The sequence below is a fragment of the Falco peregrinus genome, chromosome 2 (assembly GCF_023634155.1).
Source record: "Falco peregrinus isolate bFalPer1 chromosome 2, bFalPer1.pri, whole genome shotgun sequence".
Taxonomy (NCBI): domain Eukaryota; kingdom Metazoa; phylum Chordata; class Aves; order Falconiformes; family Falconidae; genus Falco; species Falco peregrinus.
Window position 1 is genome coordinate 18,500,126 of NC_073722.1, and position 23,157 is coordinate 18,523,282.

General features: G+C 45.2%; 1 protein-coding gene across 13 annotated transcripts in view; it reads left to right on the forward strand.

The window, feature by feature from the left end:
* The window catches only part of SEC31A (SEC31 homolog A, COPII coat complex component), a 45,449-nt gene that overhangs the window by 10,372 nt on the left and 11,920 nt on the right, over positions 1-23,157 (forward strand). For 4 of the 13 annotated variants that reach the window (XM_055796208.1, XM_055796211.1, XM_055796213.1 and 1 more), the window contains 16 exons: positions 924-1,023; positions 2,274-2,435; positions 2,622-2,774; positions 4,154-4,393; positions 4,982-5,056; positions 7,438-7,488; positions 8,272-8,349; positions 10,754-10,829; positions 11,493-11,671; positions 13,535-13,661; positions 14,693-14,838; positions 16,636-16,809; positions 17,372-17,545; positions 20,184-20,276; positions 20,949-21,078; positions 22,105-22,461. In XM_055796208.1, the coding sequence (XP_055652183.1) occupies positions 924-1,023; positions 2,274-2,435; positions 2,622-2,774; positions 4,154-4,393; positions 4,982-5,056; positions 7,438-7,488; positions 8,272-8,349; positions 10,754-10,829; positions 11,493-11,671; positions 13,535-13,661; positions 14,693-14,838; positions 16,636-16,809; positions 17,372-17,545; positions 20,184-20,276; positions 20,949-21,078; positions 22,105-22,461 (2,315 nt within the window). The remainder of the gene's footprint in view (positions 1-923; positions 1,024-2,273; positions 2,436-2,621; positions 2,775-4,153; positions 4,394-4,981; positions 5,057-7,437; positions 7,489-8,271; positions 8,350-10,753; positions 10,830-11,492; positions 11,672-13,534; positions 13,662-14,692; positions 14,839-16,635; positions 16,810-17,371; positions 17,546-20,183; positions 20,277-20,948; positions 21,079-22,104; positions 22,462-23,157) is intronic. The other 9 variants (XM_055796212.1, XM_055796214.1, XM_055796215.1 and 6 more) reach the window with 5 other exon arrangements.

The window sequence follows — 23,157 nt, forward strand, 5'->3', positions numbered from 1 at the left end:
GCACTGTTGCTGACTGTGCTGGTTTGTACATCTTACTCCTTGCTGCCTTCCCTGAGCAGGCTCACTGGGTTGGAGGTGGCAATTCCAACAGCAGGTACTCTTACATGCTGGCTTCTTGATTAACTAACCCTGTGTTCTGAAAGGCTTGACTTTTTGGGGCCTGCTGGTTTGAAGGGAACATAAGCCAAAAATAATTTAAAAAAAAAAAAGTTCCTGCCAAAACACTGAAGTTGCTAGTTTGTTTTTACACTTTGAAAAGAGGGAGCTGAGGTGCAAAGAGTTGGTAATTTCTTTTGCCTGAGTAACAGACTGAAGGTGCAGCTGGGCACATCCTCACCTGTGGACATGCATAGTCTCTCTGCCCATCAGTCCCCTAAATGCTTTAAATTTGGGTACAAAGGAAGATTTTTAAGTTCTCATCCCTCCTGGATTGTTAGTGAAACTTTCCTTATTGCCTAAAACCAGCACTTCATTTAAGGAGAGAGAATAGCAGTTAAGTCTGTGTTGCAGATTCTAACAAAACTACTGCCACTGGTTCTGCTGACTTGAATCTCCTGCTAATAAAAAGAAGCTGACAGATGTTGTAACCACTGACCTTACCTACAGGTTTGCACACTTTGTTAATCATACTGCAGGCAAACAAACCATTTTGTTACACTACTGTCTGTGTTCTCCCACATGACTATTGCATTTAATTTTTCAGATATGATAGCTGCACCTTTATACCTCTTCATGCAGAAAATAGAAAGCTTCTATTTAAGTGCTGATAACACTGAAAAATTTCTGCTCCTGTAAGAGTAAGGGGCAAGGAGGGCATTTTGAGGTGGAATGCTCAGCTAGTGTAGAAACTCAGCTTACAAATATGCTTTGTTTATTACCATTTTACACTTATGCTAAACTTTTGGTTGTGACTTTTCATGCAGGGGTATATTGGCCATTGCTTGGAGTATGGCAGATTCGGAGCTGCTGCTTAGCTGTGGGAAGGATGCGAAAATTCTCTGCTCCAACCCTAACACGGGCGAGGTATTGTACACACATTGCGTCAAAATATTTCTGTTCAGAGGTGGCACAGTGGCTTAGGCAAAGCGGGTGTTGGTGTGCTTGCATTCTTAAGAGTGATGCTTCTGTGGGCTGTTTCTCCCTGTCCTGTGTAGTTTGGTATATGTGTATTCTGAGCTTGTTCTGGTGATGCAGGATTCCTTCCTGGTATTGCTGATATTATACATTTGTCCTTACTGCTTCTTTCCTGCAAGTAGTAAGGTCCCTGCTAATTATAAGTAATAGAAATAGCCCCACTAAACATAAATATTTGCTCCCTACTCTGTTGGTTTGGGTTTGATGTGGCTGAATTACTGTTGCAATTGCCTTTTCCCTTCTGTAAGTGCAAGAGCTTTTACAGAGACCAGAGGGATTTTGTAGGTTACTACAATAACAGGAGATCAGTGAGGGCCACTTGAATGTGTTCCCACCCTGCCCTTCTGGGCCTGAGGATGCAGATCCTTTTTTTCAGATGGTCAAGGGGCACACAATCAAATTATGAGAATGGCTTCAGGCACATGGGAAGTCTCTTTGCCTGCCGTTGGCAACAATCCTGGAGAACAGAGTGGGAAGTGTTTCTAGAATTCAGACATTGGCCCAGAAGTGCAAAAGCCATGGGGTGGTGAATGAGTTATGAGAGCTGGATCCTGTGCTGTTAGGAAGGCTTTGTGTGGATGAATCACACTACATGTTTTTATTCAAAACAAACTATTTCCTGGGAGACAGCAAGGCAGTTAGTGTTTTGCTCTTTGAGTTTATCCTAGGTTATGGTTAAATGTCAGCTGCAGTGGTGGGCTTCTCTGTTCCAGGGAAGGAGAGGCTGTCTGCCCAGAGTGCAGGTCTTAACTTTTCCAGTTTTCCTGGGAGAACACTTACTTTGGAGCCTGCACATGTCTCCATGTAGTGTGTAGAGAGACCCAAATGAGCTCTGAACAAGCTAGCATGAATATTGTCAGCAGTTCACAGCTTGCAGCGGGACAGCACAGACATACCCCACCTGCATAGTTTGTCTTCTGTCAATTAAACAGAAGATTTAATGGGAGAAGAAGGAAATTAAGCAGTAGTGTGTGATAATTTCCAATTTGGCCACTGTTAGTCTCTGTGGTGATGTGGAGGCTGCTGGGCAATAGGAAGAGCAGACCAGTTCTTTCAGGGCAGAGATAAGAATTGTTGCTGTTGAATGTGGTGCTCTGTAAAAAAAGTCCTGATTTGATGGACTTGTTTTTGCTGCCCAGGTGCTGTATGAGTTGCCCACAAACACACAGTGGTGCTTTGATATCCAGTGGTGCCCCAGGAACCCTGCTGTCTTGTCTGCAGCTTCATTTGATGGGCGGATCAGCATTTACTCCATCATGGGAGGCAGCACGGATGGCTTGAGGCAGAAGCAAGTTGACCAGGTATTGAGAAATGTTCACCTATGAATATGGACAGGCAGTGGGCAGAAACATTGGCTTGTGGGAAGTCTTCAATTGCTGTCTGCAGCCCTGCTTGCAGGAGTACCAGTCCGGTGCAAATAAATGCTTATGTTTAGTTTACTGGAGATAACATCACTTTTGTTTTTTTCCCCCCTTTTCTTATCAAAGCTTTCATCATCTTTTGGGAACCTTGATCCGTTTGGTACGGGACAGTCCCTCCCACCCCTGCAGCTTCCCCAGCAGACTGCCCCACAGAGCATTGTTTTGCCCCTAAAGAAACCACCGAAGTGGATCCGGCGACCTGTGGGAGCATCGTTCTCAGTAAGCAGTAGACAAGGCTGGGCATAGTTAGGCAGGGAGGGAGATGGTGGTGCCACCAGAAAAACACTTGAGAGGGGAATTCAACATTGTGCTCCATCTGGGAGAACATCCCCTCCCTGTGACTGTGTCAAGAGATGCTCACAGCAGCTTCCAGACAGGGAGCTTGGGGAAAGCAAGCCAGCAAAAGTGTAACAAAAACGCTTGGGAAAAAGAAACAAGACGTGGTGTTGCCAACAGGCACTTGTTTCTTTTTTGGAGTAAACACTTATACATTGGGAGGGGGGAACAGGGCTTAAGTGGGCAAGTATCTGAGACTTGAGTGCAGCTTGAAGCTATTATGTGAGTCTGTGGTGGAGAATACTCACATTAACTCTGATCAGGGTAGCAGGAGTTGCTGTAGCAGCACATGGCTGGGTTTCTCCATGGGTGGTTGATTTGCAGAGGAGCCAGGTGAGAAGGTGGCAAGGCCCTGCTTTTGTGAGAGCAGAGTTGTCTGATGTTTGGCTCCACCTTTAGCTTATTTTCTAGACCCACCGGCAATTTCTTAGGGTTCTCCTGAAGATTTTTAGCCTGTCCATTTGAAATGGATTTCTTTGCCAAAATACTTACCAATTTTCAGCATTGTATGTCTGCTTATTCACAATCTGATGCACAAATTATATGCAGTTTTGTCCCAGAAGTGCGGTTGCCTAGCCACTGGCTGATGTGTCATTTTATAAATTTGTTTACTCCCTCATTCATCCTGGTTTTCCAGGGGCCAGCTGTCAGTCTTTTTCTTGGGTAGTCTTTTTGCAATGCTTACTTTGTCATTTACTGGCCTGGCCTGTGTAAATTAACTTTAAGCTGTAAAATGGAATAATATTACAAGCCATTTCTAATTTTTTTCTTCTGTTTATTTTACTTCTCCAAATGGTGATAAACTTACTGCCCATCTCTCAGTAGGCTTTTAACTAGTAAACAGTCTGCCAAGAGCAGGGTAGACATCATACTTGAACATTTATGTAATGATGCACAGGTTTATTTGGTAATTACATTGCAATATAATGAGATACTGGGTTTATGCTGTGCACTGTACAGACCCACAGCTCTAGTTCTCAGTTTCTAGTCAATCTTTTGCTGGAGGGAAAAAGGCACAGGAGCAGCTGCTCATGAATCTTATTAAATGTGCACCCACTTATCCAGCAAGCTTCTTACATGCCTAGAAATAGGGGAGAAGCGGGGTGGGTCATTGAGTTGATGTCAGGAATGTTTGTCTGTTGGATGATAAGCATATGTATGCTATATAAAATCACGTGCATACGTATGTGTATCATACTTTTTTGTATATGCTTCAGTGTATACTTACGTCTTTATATACTGCATGTTCACTTCAATTCCAGTTTGGAGGCAAGCTGGTTACATTTGAGAATGCCAAATCTCAGCAGCAGCCAGGCATTGAGCAGCAGCAGCAGCAGCGTCACCATGTCTACGTGAGCCAGGTCGTTACAGAGGAGGAGTTCCTGGCCCGCTCAAACCAGCTGCAGGAGGCTGTGCAATCTGAAGGCTTTGTCAGCTACTGCCAGAGGAAAATTGACATGGCCCAGGCTGACTTTGAGAAAAACGTGTGGGCCTTCTTAAAGGTAACAGGATAACAGCAGTTCAGGAGTTCCCCAGTGACTTGAAAAGATGGTGCAAAAATGATTCCTTCTGCAGATTATAACAGAAGAGATGCTGGGAACAAAAAGTGTAGGCTGTGGGATTAGCTACCATAAGGCCTGTTGTTGGAGGTGGCCCACCAGGAGAGAGGGTCCTCAAGGCCAGGGCTGTTGGCAGTGTTTGTGAGAAATCATGGCAGAAGCCAAAGCTTGCAGGAAGGTATCGTGTGTTTTTTGACATCCCCCACCAGTACATCTTTGCGCAGGGAGCTGGTGAGAAGGAGTAAAGCTTTGGGATAGCTTTAGATGTGCTTTTCACTGCTCACTATGATCATTTAGAGGTTTCAAAGTGAAACAGATAAGCAGATAGTTCACCTGCAATAACCAGGTTGAAGCTTTATTTAACTGCTTGAATGCCCAAGCCACTCAAGACCTTTTCAGTTCTCTTCATTACGCTCTGTCTCCCCAGTCACTGGCTCTTACTGGGTAATTTGTGCCAGTCCAGTAAAAAGCCAGCAAGGGAGAAAATGGAAAAACTGTGAATTGCAATATATTCTTTAACTTCTTTTGAAGGTGAACTTTGAAGAAGATTCCCGTGTTAAATACCTTGAGCTCTTGGGATACAGGAAGGATGATGTGAGGAAGAAGGTAAATATGCCTGGGAGCTGTGCTTGTGTTAAATGCTTTACTGATGGGTGTATCCACAGAGTATAGCCTAAAATGTTGACGATGCCATGTTTGATCGAAGTACTCATTTACTTGTGGGAAGAGCACTTAGCAGTATCCACAGGCTATTCAGTACAATAAACACTTTTATACAACAGTATTTTTGGTGTGTTTCCCAGCAGATGGAGAGCTGCAGCACTGTCAAATACTAAGTAGCCATAATACAACTGTTACCCATGGTGCCAGGACCTCTGTTTAAACATGGCTGACTTGAACAGTTGTATTATTTAGGGAATTCCTTTGTTTCAAAGCACACTAGAAATAGTCCTCTGCTTTTTAAATTTTGTCTAGATAAACAATTCATGAGTAGCTTTGGAATTCTTACAGCAAGCAGTTTGCTGCTTTGAGGTTTTTATTAGCATTGTCATCTTGCAGTGTAGATGTTGAGTGAAAATTTCAACGCATGCAACAGACTTCAGAGGCGTATCTGCATCTGACTGTCCAATGTTGATCTGAAATACTTACCCATCAAGAAGCTTTGATATTTGTTAGTTCAAGCTATTAATGTAACTTCGTTTGACATCCCTCTACTTGTAGCATCATGGAATCTGGTCTGGTTTTAGGCTTTCTCGTTGAAGAATATGTAAGCAGTCTTCAGGGTTTCATTAACTATCCTGGAAAACATGGAGGATTACTTTTTTTGTGTGGGTCAGCATTCATTTTTACGAAAAAGACAACCACTGAGACCAAAACTGGTTATGTTTGGAAAGGCAAAATTTGGATTACCAGGAGGCAACTTGCACACCTTTAAGTTGGAAGAAGATTCTTACCTCGGTGTTACAGAGGGATACCTGGCTGTGCATTTTGGCTTTTTGTTGTTTTCAGGAACTGTCTAGTATTTCTTCCGTTCTGATTCAGTGGATTTGAATGTTTGATTTATTTTCATTGTATCAAACTAATGTTTTATTTTCAAAGACTGGCTCCTTAACGATGTCGTCATGCTTATGAATTAAGTGGCGTCCGGGACACATTTATTATGATTACAGAAAAAATCATGGCTTTGCTAAGTCTGTCTTCAGCTTCTAAATTTCTGTTGCACGAGTCAGAGGCAAGCAAAGCAAGGGAAATCCTGGTTTTGAAAAGCAGATCTCAATTAGAAAATCAAGTTGACATTTAGCGGTGGTGCTGTGGGGCAGCCTCATGCAGACTGGAGCCCACTGTCACTATTGCTCTGGGTTTGGTATGCCCTGGGCATGGGGAGAAGCTGGGAAAATGGGCATAGCTGAATTGAGAGGCCTGAAACGCTGGGCCTATGCCATTATTTCCGTACTTGAGGAACAGATGAGGGAAGCTCTAAGGCCATGTTTTCATGTAGCTGTTTCTCAACAAAGCGTTCCATGTTGAAGTTGAATCCATGGTTTTTAGTGTCAGGAAACAATACGAGACAGCTAGTCTGAAAACTTGTGATACCCAGAGGATAAACAAGTTGTGGTTTGAGTTGTTCATGTTACTGGTAGTAGGGTAAGGAAAGCAAAAAGGGGTCACAGATTTCAGCTTCTTGGAACAAGCTGTTAAGAACATGGTGGGGTTTGGGTTTTATAATCTTAAAACCTGTGATTCTCACATGCAAGTCCAGTCCTGGATTTCACCTTTCCATTGGAAGCTAATGATTAAAAAAGAAAAAATATCTCCAGCAGTTTGAGCTCAGCTTTTTGTGAAAACCAGCCTACAAGGGTAAAATAAAGCCTTGCAAAACTAAAAGCAGTAGATGACATTAGCAGCATTAGGAAACCCGGGCTCCTGGATACTGAACTAACTGTGTGTATTCTAAACTCTATATGTTAAATGGTGGTTTGGAGGGCCCTAATTGAATCTGGTGTTAAGATTTGCTTGTAAAGCAGTAAAAGATAGGCATTTTAACTCTTCTGTAGCTTGGAAAATCCTAGCCCACAGCCATATGCCATCTGTGCTTGAAACCACAGCTTCCTGACAGGCTTCTTGCTCCACAAGGATTGTTCATTTTCCCTAACAGGAGCAGACAGAGGGGTTTGTCCTGTATGCTCTGATACTGTTTTTATTACTGTGGTTTCCAGCAGCTCTAGTGAGGTTTGAGGCCATTGGGTTAACAATTAAAGGTTTAAAGGCATAAAGCAGCAGTTGTTTGCATCAGAGCTTGGGGTGCAGGGGGCTCAGCAGTAAATGCACCGCCAGACTGGGAAAGGAAATGGCTTTAGTTTCATATTAACTGTTCTGCAAGCAACATATAATAGCTACATGTGCCAGTTTAGCAATCTGAGACATCAGTGAGAGGTCTGCCTCTCGAAAATAAAAGGGCACTTACTTAAATCTTGGTTGTTTTCTAGATTACATCTGCTCTGAATAAAGAGGGTCTTGCAGATGGTGACTCGGGAGAGGTAGGCAAATGCATGTGTACAGCTCTGGGTTTAGTTTAATAATGCCATGGTAATGTGCAAAATAAGATTAACTTTTCTTTCTGCTTGGTAGCTGTCACAAAGTCAGTCACAAATAACCCAGCATATGACAAGTTCCTACATTCAGTAGGATAAAGATACTTATTTTAAAGAACTACTTTTTCCCCACTCAAATGTCCCCGCCTTTCCCAACAAAGGGCTCTGTCAGAGGTTTTAATTCAGGGTCTCAGTGGTGTCCCTCCACCTGTGTCTTACCTACTGTGACACTGTGCTGCTATCTGTGAGGCAGGGCAGAGCCTTGCTGCCTGGCAGCTGGTTTTAAGAGCAGCACCTTCTGCAAGTTTTAAAAAAAGCAGGAATGCATCTGATGCCGTAACAGCTCCCCGCAAGTGATAAATACAGTTCAGGCCTTGCCTGTTGTGATTGCCATGGCATGAGTCTACAACAGGGGGACTGTATTGCTTTTGCATCGCAGACATTTCTCATGTCATCTGTAGTTGCCTAATGAGGAAGAAAAATTTTGCTGCATGTTTTCAGGCTGCTAAGATAAAAACAGCACGAAGTACTGTGTAATGAAGGAAAGTAAGGAAATGGAGAGCCTCTACCATGTTTGTCATTCTCAAGCATATATTGACAATGCATTTTTGCGATTTGCAGTCTAGTTCTGGCTCTTGTTTGTGGGAAGGTGGCTATACTCTGCAGTGCGAACTATTTCTTCCTTTTTTTTGTGGCTTTTTTTTTCATGGTGTCTTCTCTCTGCTGAAGGCTCCTGCAGAATCTGATGAATCCGCGCTGAACGAGGGGGATGAAGGCCAGGCTACTGAGGAGCAGTCCTTGGGACAGGTATATCTGTAGCCCTCTTGAGCAACTGTGCTGACCTCCTGTGTATTTACTTTGTTACTATTAAGAGCATTTTATTTTGTTACCTTTTCCTAATGTTGAGGATATATGGACGTACAAGAAGTTACTTAGAATGAGTGAAGTGTGGGCTCTGGTTAAGTTGCTTGAGAATTTTCATCAGCCTCAGACATCATGTTGAATAGATTTTGGTGGCAATGAAGAGCGAGCTTGTTTTGTAACAGTAGTACAGATGGCGCCAGACTCGGGGGCTTAATTCTACCATAATTTTCACTCTGACATTTTCCTAACGTACTAAATGATCTGCTGCCACAACTCTAATGCGTCCTCCCTCCTGCCAACTTTCCTTGTTCCTTACTTCCCAACCTCTGATTATTACCAAGCTTTCAACTTATTATTGCCCTGTTTCTAGGTATACCCCTTTGCAGAGATGCAGCTGTGGTACTAGAGAAGGGGAATGTTCATTCTCTGAACTGTTCCCACCAGCATCACAGTGCCATCCATCCCCTTTGCACCTGAACAGAGAGTATCAGGGTTTTGGTAGCTAGCTGTCTTACAAAAAACTGTTCTGATAGTTCAGCCATGTTTATCACAGGTGGTTTGTGCTCCACATCTGCCTCTGGAATCCTACATCTTCTGTTCATTTCTGTCTATTTGAGCAGCATTGTTTCAGCCCTTGTGTTTTAAATATGGGGACAAGTCTATAATTAGGACTAAGGACTTAGCTTCTGCCATGTGTGATTAATAGCACTGAAAACACTACTATCGCTGTGTGAACAGGCCAGCTTCACTTTCCTCTGTTCCCTGAGTACCCCTTCTGGGTTAGAATTTGCACTGTTAGCACAAATCTACCTACACTCCTTGTGCTCAGACCCGTGCTTGATGCCTGTCTGCAGTTGTCTGTGAAGATGAGGATGGTGGTTGATGGCTAATGCGTGTTGGAGTGGTGCATATAACAGCCTCTTAAGGACACCAAAACAGAGCACTGTCCTTAGGTTAGGTGCTTGTTAGTTCAGTACACACTGTAATGGCAGGCACATGTATCTGACTGCGTAAGGATTTCACTGTATGCAGTCATGGAGACATTAGACGTCTCATAACAAATGTCTCTTCTGGCAGAGAATTCACAGCCAAACATGACCTTAGCCTGCCAGCATAGGTAGTAAATATTTGAGAGATTGGCCTGAAGCCACTGCTGATACATCACAGGTGTGCTGTCACACACATAAAGTAACTGGATGGGCACATTATTCCTGTGATAGTCACAACATATTCTCACTGATACCAAACGCACATCATGCATTTTCTGACAGCAAAATAATTTTCCAGATGCTGCCTCCTTTCATGAGTTAAACATAAAGCTTCACTGATCAGCATATAAGCAGAGTGTTCTCTGCAGACTCCTGAACTCCCACCGCGTGTACTAGTGCACCGGCTTATGACGGAGGAGGCAGTTTGTGGGACAATTTCTGCCCTCTTCCTAGGCTGTGCTGTGATGATTGATGGTGGAGACACACTTCCCTCTTGGTATTATTTTTATATCATGGAAAGTTTTTGTTTGAAATCCCCAAATCCAAGTACTTGAAGGAAATGATCTCTGTCTTAATTCTTGGGGAGATTTATAAAAAAAGCAGCTTCCATCTGCTGAGCACTGCTGTACTGAGTGCACACTGAAATCTTTTTGGACCACACTGGACTTCTCTGTTGAAAATTAAGCATGTGTTCATGTGTTTTGCTTAATTCAACTAGGTTGTATGCCTAGTGCAGAATGTTTCAAGGAGGAGCTGAAAGTCTAAGGGAAGCAAACCCTAGGTAGCATTATCGTAGACTGACTGTTCTTGGTAAGGGGTTGAAGTTGAAAGAGGAAGAAAGGGAGAAGGTTTCTTATTGTGTGGTTGTGGTTGTGTGGTACAGGTGAACATATGCGAATCAGTACCCAGGATCCAGGTGTCTGGTTGCTGGTGTTTGTGATCTCTAGGTATGCACACTTGTGCTTGTGTAAGCCTTCCCTGGTGCACAGAAATCTGGGGCTTACAGCATTTTTTCACCCTTGGCATTCATTTTAAAAAATGGTCTGCTCTGATCTCTCAGAACAGTGATTTTTATCACAGTGTGTTTACATGCACTGGAGGTGCTTTGATAAGACCAGGCCTTTCTCAGTGTCTTTACGAGATGACTTTGTGCAGGCATCAGGAGAAGCTGATTATTCAGTGCTGAAACAGTGTCCTAACAAATTACAGGATGCTCTTCCTGTACAAAGTTAATGGTCTGTTAGGTGACTGGTTGTCTGAAGCTCTGCCTTCAACTTGTAATGCAAGAGCCAATTTTTTTTAAATGTGTATTCCAAGTGTTACCTAACCTCAAAAATTACACTTTTCCTTTCTCTTAGAGAGTGAAGGACCATAAACAAGAAGCAGAAGATGTGGGATCTGCAAAGACGACATTCAACATCTCTGTTAGTGGAGGTAAAAAACCCTTGAAATAGATTTCCTTGTATTTGCTGATATTTATTAATACTGAAGTTGATACTGGTGTTCCAGTGAGAATGCAATTTCTGTACAGAAGAATTATCATTACCTGCCTCTTAACTCCATTCATTTTACAGCAGTCTCGAGGCACTTGAAAATACAGTTGTAGGGAAGGAAAGGAAGTATACAGCACTCATATAACCTATGGCTGAAATGCAGCTACTCTGAGTTATTTGTGATGTAAGAGCACACACACCTAATCAGGCATGAAGTGCTAGCGTCACTGTTTGTACAGAAACTCCCAGAGGATCTTAAATAACACAGAAGCCATTGATCCCTGTCTAGGTTTGACTTTGTATCTGGCACTGTATGCAGAGTAGGTTTTTTAGAGGTCATTTAGACCTTGAGTATCTTGCTAGCATTTACTAGCATCTTGCTCAGCAGCAAGGTATGTGATGTTTGACAGTGCCCCACATGATGTGGCTGGGACCACAGTGTGTTTGAGGCTGGAGATGGGCTTGAGCATCCCTGTAAGTACCTGCCTGGAGCAGGCTGCTTTGCAGAGAGCTTTGCGCAGGGTTGTGCAGTTGGGCAGAATCACCTGCATATTTAAGTGACTTTTGTGCCATTGTTTAAAAATGCTCTCCTCTCTTGTTGCAGATGTGGACGGTTTGATTACCCAGACTTTGCTGACGGGTAACTTTGAGAGCGCGGTGGATCTCTGTTTGCATGATAACCGCATGGCTGATGCCATTATCTTGGCCATCGCAGGTGGACAAGAGCTGCTTTCTAGGACACAGGAAAAGTATTTTGCCAAGATGCAGAGCAAAATTACCAGGGTATGGTTTTTTTCACTTATGATGACAACTTTTTTACCTTAAAAGTTTTCTTGCTGTTCCATAGTTTATTTCTGTGAGAAGCTAATAAGCATTCAAATCATCCACAAGATCTCAGAGCAGAAGGATTTCCGTTAATCTTTTTTAATGCATTGGTAAGGAGAGAAGAGGCACACTACCCAGATATGAATACACAAGTGGAGTATTCTTTACCTTGTCTACAGTGTCAGAGTTTCATATACACAAGTAGATTCTCACTGACAAAGATAAATACCTCAAGCAGCACACATCTCAAGTCTGTTATTTTGTTACATTTTTCAAGAGTTGCGCGTGACCCATGCTCAGTGCCAGCAGCCTTATGTTGACTTCTGCCTGTAATCAGTCTTAACAGATTTTGTGGATGCTTCGTTTTGCTGTGTAGAAGAAAGCAAAGTATGCCCAGGGTAGATCAATCACCCTTTGCCTAGGAGACAGCGCATTATGGTCAGCTGGTTATTATTCTCTTCAGGTTTTTACAGTGCTAGGGATTGCTGAGATTGCTCGTACAAATCTCTTTTTACTACTGATGTGAAAGTAGCAACAGAAGGTTGAAACGGGAGAAGTGGCCTTAAAAGAAGGGGCCACGGGATAATTGGTTTAACAAGGATGGCTGCTTTTAGAGGAGGGGAGAAAGTTGCTCATGGTCACTTTCTATCAGTCCACTGTCAAAGATGGGCATGGGTTTCAGTGCTTCCCTGCAGCAGGGCTGAAGGCCGCAAAGCACAGTCAGCTGGGGAGTGATGGTGTGCAGCACGACAGGCAGGGGTCTGTAAGTGGGATTTTGCTGGTCATCACCCACAATCCAGTTTGACATAGGAACAATTTGTGTTTCTAGTAGTGGACACAGAGTGGAAAAGAGGAAAATCTCAAGTATTAAAACTCTTCAGGATTTCTTCCCCTGCTCCCAGCTCCTTTCCTGCCTCTGGCCTAATCAGAGGAAGGAGAATTGTGTAGTGCATGGGAAACTTCTTCACTGTAGTTCATCCTTCAGGAAAAGGTATTTTTAAGGAGAGCTGACTCGTTATTTGTGACTGTGCTAACAAATGAGTGTTGACCTTGTAGTTAGGACCTTGTGTTTGTTGTTCAGGTGTGGGTTTTTTCTTTTCTGGTCCCAAACTGCACACTTACTGCTTGTTCAGCTGTTTGTGAGCTTGAAGTCTTGGCATGACAAGGGCTTTGTTGACTAAATAGCAGCACAGCTGCCAAGTCTGTCTTTGGTCTGAAGCAAAATGACTGGAAGCAGAGTTTGAGATGGAGAGAATTGGAATTCTATTCTGAGGGCTTGTGGACAGGCAGCCTGTGTGTGGGTGCAGGGTAGAGATACTGTGGCCAGCTCAGGCTGATACTGCTGCCAACTTGCTGCTTCCTTTGAGCAGCCTTTTTAACTGCCCCTTGCTGATCAGCCTGAGGCCAAGAGCTTAAAGCAGAGTGAAACAGTTTGACAAACAAAATTTATACCCCTTGTTGGGCATTGTGTAGAAGATTTATAGCTAAATTCTTGGTGTTATCTTTGTCTGCAAAAACAGTGCTGAAAACCACCTGCAGCAATCCCAGCTTGCACAGATTTGTGCATTCCTTCTTGCATGTTTTGTAGCAAGAGTGACGGGCCTGTCTATGCTATCTGAGCTTGTTTTGTGATTTTTCACTGAATTCCTTTTGAAGTAAAATGTACTCTTGTATAGCTGTTGAATTGCAGTGCAGTATCTGCCATGAGCTTGGATACAGCTGGGATGAGTGCACTTGAATAGATATAAATTATAATGTATCCTAAAAAACAAAGGTAACCCTAACAAGATCTTAACTGTGGTCTCTCTCCTTCTGGTCTAGCTCATCACTGCAGTGGTAACTAAGAACTGGAAAGAGATCGTGCAATCTTGTGATCTGCAGAATTGGAGAGAAGCTTTGGCAGCTGTGCTCACTTATGCCAGGCCAGATGAGTTTGCAGCCCTTTGTGGTAAGCACACTTTACGAACTGAACATTATTTATTCCACTTATAGCAAAATTATGCTTTGCCATGGTGGATTTCCTTCCAGTCAATTATTGTTATGCCTCTCTAGCTGCTTTGAATAATACAGTTCGTAGATATGCCTCTCCTGTTGCAGAGGAGGAGAGGAACCTCTGGGGTGCTGTGTTCCCAGTATGTTCCCTGATTTTCTGGGCATGGAATCCAGACCCTTGTGAGCAACTGTGTCCTGGCATTGTCTGTGTACTGCACAGGTGCCAGACTCTTACCATTTCCAGATGGGTAATGGTGATGTTGATGTGACAAGTGTCTCATCCAAGGGACCAGTGCCTTGGTGTTTGTGCATAGGACAGTGTTGGAAATGTTTCAGCGAAGCACTTCGCTATTCTTTCCCAAGAGCAATTTTGACTTTTTGTGGAAGGAGTCTACTCTCGCAAGCAGCAAGTGTGCCTGCCCTCATTGTGTGCTGCATGACAAGACAGCTGGCTGGTCTTAACCCATGGGGAAGTTATATTGCCCATAGCTGTGTGCCTGACACCCCTGTACCCCTCAAATGCCAGCCACGGTGTCTAGGGAGCTGTATGACTAACTTCAGCACATATCAGCCCAGGGCAGTATCACTGCTTTGCTCACAGTTCCTTGGCCAGTTGTGCGCTTGGGTTGTCCTCGCCCCTGAAATGAGGGACTGTAAAAAGTGGGTGGCAGAGGGGAAATTGAACCCTGGCCTCTTGTCCTTTGCCGTATTGGCAGATGGATTGGTCCCTCTGACATGTCTCAGGTTTGTAGGCATTTGACAAGTCCTTGCTACCCTGACGCTAGCTACTTCTGAAGTGATTATCCCGTGAGATAATCTGTGCTGGACAACAGAGTATGTCCTTAGCAATGGAGCCCAGAGGCAATATTTCTCCTTACTGTGGTGAGCAGAGACACAACAGGCCTTGCAGGCTTCCCCAGCCTCGGCAGTAATGGAGGGATCAACAAAGTGATCCACCAGCATCTTCTTTGTTCATATTTTTCCTAGATCTCCTGGGTAACAGGCTGGAGAGCGAGGGAGACAGCCTTCTGCAGACACAGGCTTGTCTCTGTTACATTTGTGCTGGCAATGTGGAAAAACTTGTTGCTTGCTGGACCAAAGCGCGGGACGGAAACAGCCCCTTGTCCCTCCAGGTTGGTAATTTGATTAAGGTGTTGGAAGTAACACGCTGCAGTCATTTGGCACTTAAATGATTTAGTGTAGAGCTTTGGTGCTGCCTGCATCCTGAGATACACACAGCTACCAAGCTTTTTCCTTCTGGAATGGGTGGCTTCTGTAGAAATAACACCTAAATATAATATTGGAATATGAGTTATGAAACATGATGGCCCTTGTGTCTGCTCTGTTCTTCGGGTAATCATGCTAATAAGCTTCTTGTGTAACAAAGTAGTTGTAGGGCTTAGAGGTGCTTTGATAAAGAAGGGGCTTTGAACACTTGGACTTTTTGCAATAGGAGAATACCTGGACGTTTTTGCTTTTGGAGGAGGTGGCTTGGGTGTTCAGGGGAAGAAATCTAATAAATTACAGAGTTAAATCTGGGAAGAAAGTTGTAGGAAGGTTCCAGAAGAGTTTTCTCTAGAGGCTTGTACATGCAGGGTTTAGTTGCCAGCAGTGAAATATATTGCATATAGCAGATGTATTGGGGGAATAGGTTTGATGACAGTGAGATGAAGCAGTTATGGAATAATTTATTCTATATATATAATCTTAGTTTCTTCCAACTGTTCAGGGCCTTAGAAGGACCAGTTTTAGAAAGTATTTAATGTTACTGGGCAGTGCTGTGAGTCTGTTCAGTTAATTGAAGGAACTGGAGTATATGTGAATTTTGCTTCACGTTATTAACTCTCTCCAGTTTTGAATTACCAACATTTCTTTCCAGTCTTTTGATTTTGAGGGCTTCAGTTAGAGTCACCTTGTTTGAATTTGCATTTTGATTGCATTGCTTTTGTTTTCTCAGACACTAGAATTGAAAAACAGTTAGTCATAATTAGGCTAATAGTTTACTGTGATGTGGAACATCTGAAAGCCATAGGAGCTGTTGGTTATCTTGATTTATTTTTTTCCTTGTCTTTTTTTGAAGTGCTGATTTGTTAGGGAAAACAAAAATGAATTATTAAACAGTCCTTATTAGTGATGTATGGTTGAAATGCTGTGTGGTATACTCTTTATAAATCTGTTAAAAGATTTTAAAGAGCTATTGAGTGTTACTACAAATATTCGTTTGCCAATATTATCTACCAATATAATACAGTGAGACTAAGAAAAACCCGAGAAGACTGACCAGAAAATGTTCCTGTAACAGCAGTAGGAGGAAACCCAACCAAGACCAGCTCTGGTATTTGGGGGTGTGCAAGAAAGGGAAAATGAGGGGTATTCGTGGTGAATATCAGGAAAACCATCTTTGCAGTAACAACCAGAAAACCATGGATAACTCTCCCAAGGGAAGAGTCAGTTCTTAACCATCTTGATCAAAAAGGTCTGACTTATTAAAATGCTGCAAATCAATGTGTGGCACCCCAGCATTAACAGCAGTGATGGGCATAATGTTTTCAGATGGCTCTCATGGCTCTTACCAGGTGTTTTTATGAAAGCATACTCTTTTGGTGGACATGCTTATTGCTGATAGGGCCCTGAAATCCTGTTTAATAAAAACGGGTCTTTTGGTTTTGAGCTCTACCCGGTGCACTGCTTGGCTTTGCTGTTAAGTCATTGGCGCACAGCTGCTGGTTGATGTTCTGTTGTCTCACATGCTAGAGAAGCTGTCTTCAGTGTAGCTGTAACTGTTTTAGAAACCTGCACTTGGCTTGGGCTTCCCGTTGGGTGAGAGGGGTTCTGCAGGGCTGCCCTGAGGAACAGCTCTCAGTGACAGCTGTTAGCCAGGGCCTACTTCACCTTGCTGTTCTCACTTGGGGTTTTTTCTGACCTTCCAGGATTTAATAGAGAAAGTTGTAATCCTGCGCAAAGCTGTGCAACTCACCCAGGCTGTGGACCCTAATGCTGTGGGGGCCCTTTTGGCTGAGAAGATGAGCCAGTATGCCAACCTCCTGGCTTCACAGGGCAGCATTGCTGCAGCTTTGACCTTCCTCCCTACAAACACCAACCAGGTACGGGGCATTCAGGTTTTTTTTACTCCTTCTCCCTGTGTGAGCAAGTGTACTTTGAGCAAAGGTCTCTGAATGGTGCAGTTAGCCAGCAGGGCTGCCATTTGAAATGTACCTGGGGATGTGATGGTCGGGCTGTTTCCTCGCTCCCTCCATTAGCCTCACTGAGCTGGCAGAAGTATACTGCCTTATTCTTCCTCTTCATTGCACACCCTTGTCCTTGCAGCAGCCAGTGGCTGCCAAAAGGGCAGCTGTCCCTCCTGCAAGCCAAACATAGTGAAATGTGTACTTTGACACTTGGTTGGTGGTTTTCTTTTGATTTCTCATCCTTCATCAGCTGGTATTCATAGGTAGGCTGGCTTGGGAATGATGCAACCCAAGATGGGAGGCAGGCACATGGTAAGGCAGTTCCAGTGGTCCCATGTCTCATGCAGAAAAGACTTGTTCCAATCTCATAAAGCAGAGCAGGCTTCTGAGAGAGCACTCATTAGCATGTGACCAGTTAGCCTCTTAGTGTGATGCACTGGGTGGGTAACCTTCTTTCACTGTCCTTTTCTAATTGCAGCCAAACATCATGCTGTTACGGGACAGACTTTGCAGAGCCCAAGGGGAGGTTCCAGTGGGACAGGAAGTCCTCAAGGCACCGTACGAGAGACAACCCATGCCCAAAGGACAAGCTGGCCCTGTGGCTGGACAGATGCAAGGGCCCCAGGCTCCAGCCCAGCAGTATTACCAACAGGTAAATGCTTTTCAGCAGTCAGGGAGAGACGTGGTGCTTGAGTTCTGGAGAGTGATGGATAGAGGAATTTTTTTTCCTTTCTCTTGGTCTGAGCTGGGGCTGTATGATGTACTCCTACCGAGAGTCCTGTGGTGAAAGTCGTTGGTGCTGCTTTTCAGGCAGTACAGATGCCTCCTCGACTCCTTGTCTGGAAAACATCTGTTAAACAAGTTGTCAAGTAGCCTGCTTCTGAAGATCAGGTGTTTTCCCTCTTTATTTACAAATGTGCTTCAGCGCCAAGGGTGACAGTGTGGGAGAGCACTGCAGGGTTTTTCTGTGCTTGCTTTCATAGTCCCTGATGTCATCCCATCCTTGCAGGCCTTTGGGCTTGCCCTTGCTGCTCACCAGCCTCTTCTGGGGCTGACTGTTTCTGGCCCCCCTCCCTGCCCCAGCTCTGATGCTAGCTGCTGAAGTTGCTGAACAGTGGCAACAGCAAATGCAGGGCCTGTTTCAGCAGCTGTGGGTACAGCCTACAATGAAAACACCTTCCCAGCCAGGCATCAGGGGGACAGCGCAGGCAGGGGGTGAGATAGGAGGGGGAGGCAGGCCTGAGCTGAGAGCTGTGCAAAGAGAAAGACTCGGTGAGTATGGGAAGCCTGGGGGCTGCGCGGACTGGAAGAGGAGAATTGGGCCGGGGTCGGATGCCCTGGGTTTTATCTTTAGCCTGAGGATGACACTGCATCAGACCATGCTGGCCACCACAGGAGTGTGGTGCAGTGGGCAGCCCTAGCTGTGTGCCCGCTTTGAAAGAGCGTTGCCAAGTCCCTAATCCCTCAACACCATGCTGGAGCTCATCTGTCCCTGCTCGACGCAGGGGTACTAGGCTGGGCTTTTCCGAGAGTGGAGCTGTGTCAGTGCTGCAAGTACTCTCCTTACAGAGAGGAGATTGGCACAAGCAGAGGCAGGTTTCTGTCCATGCTGCCTGCCAGAAAAATGGGGGCAGGAAGGAAGAAGGGCTGAGAAGCAGGGCAGAGTCAGGCTTTGTTCTCTCCCTCTTGATGTCAACAATTGTGTGTGCCTTCACCTTCTTTCCAGGGTGTTAACAAGTAGATTTCAGAAGGGACAAGGCATTCATACAAGATTTACTTGCTAACACCATTGCATATGATTGGAAATGCACCACTGCCGATAATTAACTCTACTACTCTTTCCTGTGTCTTTGACCTTCCTCCTTGTAAGCGCTGAATTGCCGTGAGCAGCAGTGCTGCGGGTTTCCCGTTTGGGGGCCGACAATAGCAGCTGTCCTCTAGATGGCGCCGTCTTAGCAATGCTTTTTAAACAAGAGCTCCCTCTTTCTCCCACTGTTTCAAGAACACCTCAAACTATTATTTAAGCAAGCCGTGCTCGTTAATAAAAGGTGGGGTGTATCACAACCCCACAAGCACGGTGCAGGTGAGTTATCTGCTATGTTCTTGGCTTTCCAGGGAGCTCATGCTTAGCAGAAAGGTCTTGAAGAGGGCTGGTGCCATGTCGGAAAGGTGCCCAGCAGTATGCTGATGAACCAGAACAGAAAGGAATGACATATTTGAGTCCTTAGATACTTGTTTTGTCTGATTTTTCTTTTAAGAAACTGTGTACGCAGTGCTTGTTCAGGCTTGAGGTGGCCTTTGTTTAATTGCTGTCCCAAACAGGAACATGTACTTAAACTTGGTTTCCTTTCAGTGTATGTTTTTGAACCCTCTTTTTCATCTGAAAAAAATAGGCATGAAAAGGGATAGAGTCTTTTAGATGAGTCCAGTGATGAGTTATGCAAACATCAACAGTGGTGGTTGTGCAGCTGACTACACCATTAGCCCATCATTGCGCAGGGTTAGAGACGGACAGCATGAAGCCAGTTGAGCCAGCCAGGACTTCAGGGCTGCAGCTTTCCCTCTGCCTGCGCTCAGGTGGGATGTCAGGCTCCTGACCCCAGCTGTGTGTCCTGCTGGTGGGCAGCAGACCTTCTTCTTGCCCAGGGATGTCACAGGCATAGGAGGTTCTTGGCCTCTGTCACATCTGAAAGATAGTAGTGGTTGTATGGAACTGAAGGGCTTTGGAGTGGCAAAGAAAGAAGATAGCAGAAAGGAGCTGTGGAAGACTGGCTGGGAAGCATTTAGCGTTAAGATGTATGTATGTGCATGTGCAAGATCTAAATGTCAGATTTCAACCGTTTTAATTCATCCTAAGCTCGATTTAAATAGACTGCTTTTGTGTGTGGCGGTATGTTTGAATTTAACGTGGAACTTGGGACTTCCAGATGTGGTTAGTGATGCTTGATGTCATGCAGTAGCCTTGGGGGAGTTTCTGCAATAGGAAAATGTGATGAAAGAGGCAGACCGGGCTCACTGGCATGTGTAACACTGCACTTGCTCCATAGCCTGTTGTACCTGCATCTCTGCTGTGCTTTATCCTCACTCTGCAATTCACTTCAGCTCCAGCACAGTCATTTAGTCTGTCTTGAATGCAGTTTTCCTTCTTCCTCTGAGACTTTATGGCTGTGTTACGAGTACCAGCATGCAAACTATTTTGTGTTCACTACTTTGCGTCTTGTTTTGTGAAACCCTTCAGACTTTTTTTATTGTTTTGTTTTCCATGATTGGTATTTCTTTGTTCAATTCAGGTTAGAATTGCCCCTACTGTCACTACCTGGAGTAACAAAACTCCTACTGCCCTTCCCAGCCATCCTCCTGCAGGCTGTCCCTCTGACACACAGGTATAACCTTCATTATTCCTCTCTGAGCCCCTGCTCCACCCTAATATGTCCCCTGGTATAGTCTGTGTGCTGGACACCGTCTGGTATGGATAGACGGAAGGAGCAGCTTCCACATGAGCTCTGGTTTTGCTCCTCTGTGTCTCATGTTAGTTTTTTTTCCCACCAACACCCAGATGAGTGACTCTGGAAAGCCTTGAGTGGGAGCTCAGTGTGCCCTGAGCGTCCCCAGCCCTTGCCCCACACTGGAATATTTGAAGTGTGATGGTATTTTTCTTTTCCCTCTTTCCCATGGAAGTTAGAAGCCTCAAAATTTAATGTTTCAGTGGTTCAGTTGAAAGCTGTGGATGGCAGGGTGCTCTCAGACTGCCTGAATAACAGGCAGCACTGGCAAGGACCTCTTCCTTGTGTGGGAAGCTGTGTGCTGCTCTGCTGCTGCTGAAGTTACTGCACATAGAAGCTGTGCTTTCAGTGTTGTGCTGGGCATCCTGAGGCACTGGGGTGGTTGGAGACATTTGCCCCTGTGCTGGTGGTTCTTCCAGGGCATGTGGTTTCAAGCCTTTAAATGTGAACTGATCGTTTTGTTACAGTTCTGCTTCAGCATTGCATTACTGTTACTGACTAAATCCTTATCTCCCCCTGCCCTTTTTCCTGCAATCTTTTTTTTTTTTACAGGGAGACAACCCACCTCCTCCAGGGTTTATCATGCCAGGTGCCGTTAACCCCAACATGCCACTGCAGCAAGCCCCATCTCCCAATTACAGCATGTACTCACAAGGAGGGGCCCGGCCAACTTACCCACAGAGTGAGTAGCAGCAGCTTCCCCCTCCCACCCAGGCTGGCCAGCTAGGTGATGAAGCCACATTTACTTGGAGGTAGCCAGTCCCCTTTTTGGGGTTGGGAGGGTTCAGACCAAGCCAGCCCCACATTTCTTAGGTAGCAAAAAAAAAAAAAAAACACCTCTGGAGATGATGTATGAGGATTGTCATTTCTTGGTGGAGTCCAGACATTAGGCACCCTCTGTCAGACACTGTCTTCTCCGCTGCAAAGGTGTCTGTCCACAGCTCTTAGACTCACTCCTCAGCTGGCCCTTCCCAAGGGTGTGCTGGGGTCAGAAACCCCCCAGTGTGAGTCCTCAAGAAGCAGCGCAGGCCTGGCAAAGAGGGACCCAACTCATCTCTGTGTGGCTGGGCCATCCACTTCTCATTGGGACTCCATGAAGATGGGAAAGGGGATGAGGAGACAAGGGCAGTAGTAGAGGTGAGTGAGGAAGGAGGCAGAGCACTGACCCTCTCAAAGCAGGGGGCTGAAAGTACAAGCACCAGGGAGGGAAAAAATGGGCAGAGAAGAGGCAGTGAAGTTAATCTGCAGGGCCCACAGTGCAAGGCTGTGAGCTTGCATTCACTTCCAGAGATTGCCGTTCATCTCCGTGGCCTAGGCTTTCCCTTTGTGCACACCTGGGGCAGGGGTTTCCCTTCCCTGAGAGGCACAGTGAGGATTTCAGTGGTCCAGAAAACAGCCAGAGCAGCAGTGTGTGTGTGACCCAGCCCCACCCCAAGTGGCATGGTGGCTTTGGACAGCCCATGGGGGAGAAGGGGTTCCAGCCAAGACAGTCCTTTCTCTGCTTCCTGGCTCGTGGTGGCAGGCTGAGGTTTTGAGCAGTCCTTGCAACTGCAGGTGGAGTTGTGAGAGCCAGGGCTTGGCTGAGCCGGTTAAGTGGTTTGAGGGGAAAGGGGAAAACAGGAGAGCTGGGTGGAAGAGGAAGCAGGCAGGTGAAACCTGCCCCTCTGTTATGAACTAACTGACTGAATACCTTTTCTCCCTGTTGTAGCGTATCAGGCCGCACACCAGTACCCCTGTGGAACAGGGGGACCAGCTCTCTATCAGCCTCAGCAGCCTATTGCTGTCCCTGCTTCAGCCTCTTACCCAAACCCTGCCCCTAACACCACCCCTCCCTACCTGTCCTCTGCCCCTGCCCACTCCATGCCCTCCCCGCTGTACCCTGGGCAGCCTCAACCCTCCCCAACGAGCTTGAATCCAGTCTCTTCCTTCCCTATTCCTCCTTCTGGCGCATCCTTTCAGCATGGCAGGCCAGGACCTCCAGCAACTTCTGTGGCTTATGCGTTACCTACTGGACCAACAGGTACTCTGCCTGCAGCCAGTGACCTTCCTGCATCCCAGAGAACAGGTCTGCGCTTGGACAGGGGGGCAGGCAGGGAGGGGGAGGGTTTTGCTGTATTACTCATTCGGTTAAATGTGCAACTTTTCCTTGTTGATGCTCCATACAAAGTTTGCTTTTGCTTAGAGGTCAGTTCAAAGCATTTCTAAAACACATCATCTCCCCTGTGCAGCTGGCATGATACAGCTACGTCGCTGCAGTGAGCACTTGCTGGGCAGCGTGAACAGTCGTCTTTCTCTTGTGAGTCAGACCTTGCCACAAACACAGAGCTTTTGCCTTGCCCAAGACAGGGTACTGCAGCGTTGTCTTGTCTTGTCGTGAGGCTGTCATATGCTGTGGGTGGATGGTGGCACACCTTGCGAAGCTAGTGTCACAACCTGCGATGTGGCTGGAGGGCAAATTACAAAATTGAGCAAGCTTTCCTAATTGCTGCAGAGGAGATGATCACAATTCTCCTCACAGAACAAGTTTGCAAATAAAATTTGTCCCCGTGTCCCTTGTTTGTGAGCAGCATTCCAAGCCTGGGATTGACAGCATATTTAATTCTAACATCATTTCCTGTGGCATCAGCTCACTTCCGTATTTTTTTCCGAACCACTTAGTTTGTGATGGGATTTACTGTAGCTGTGAATGCCTTTAAAGATAATGATTTAGAAATGCTTTTACATGTCTCTTTTCTAAATTTTAATTAAAAGCATGTGTGTG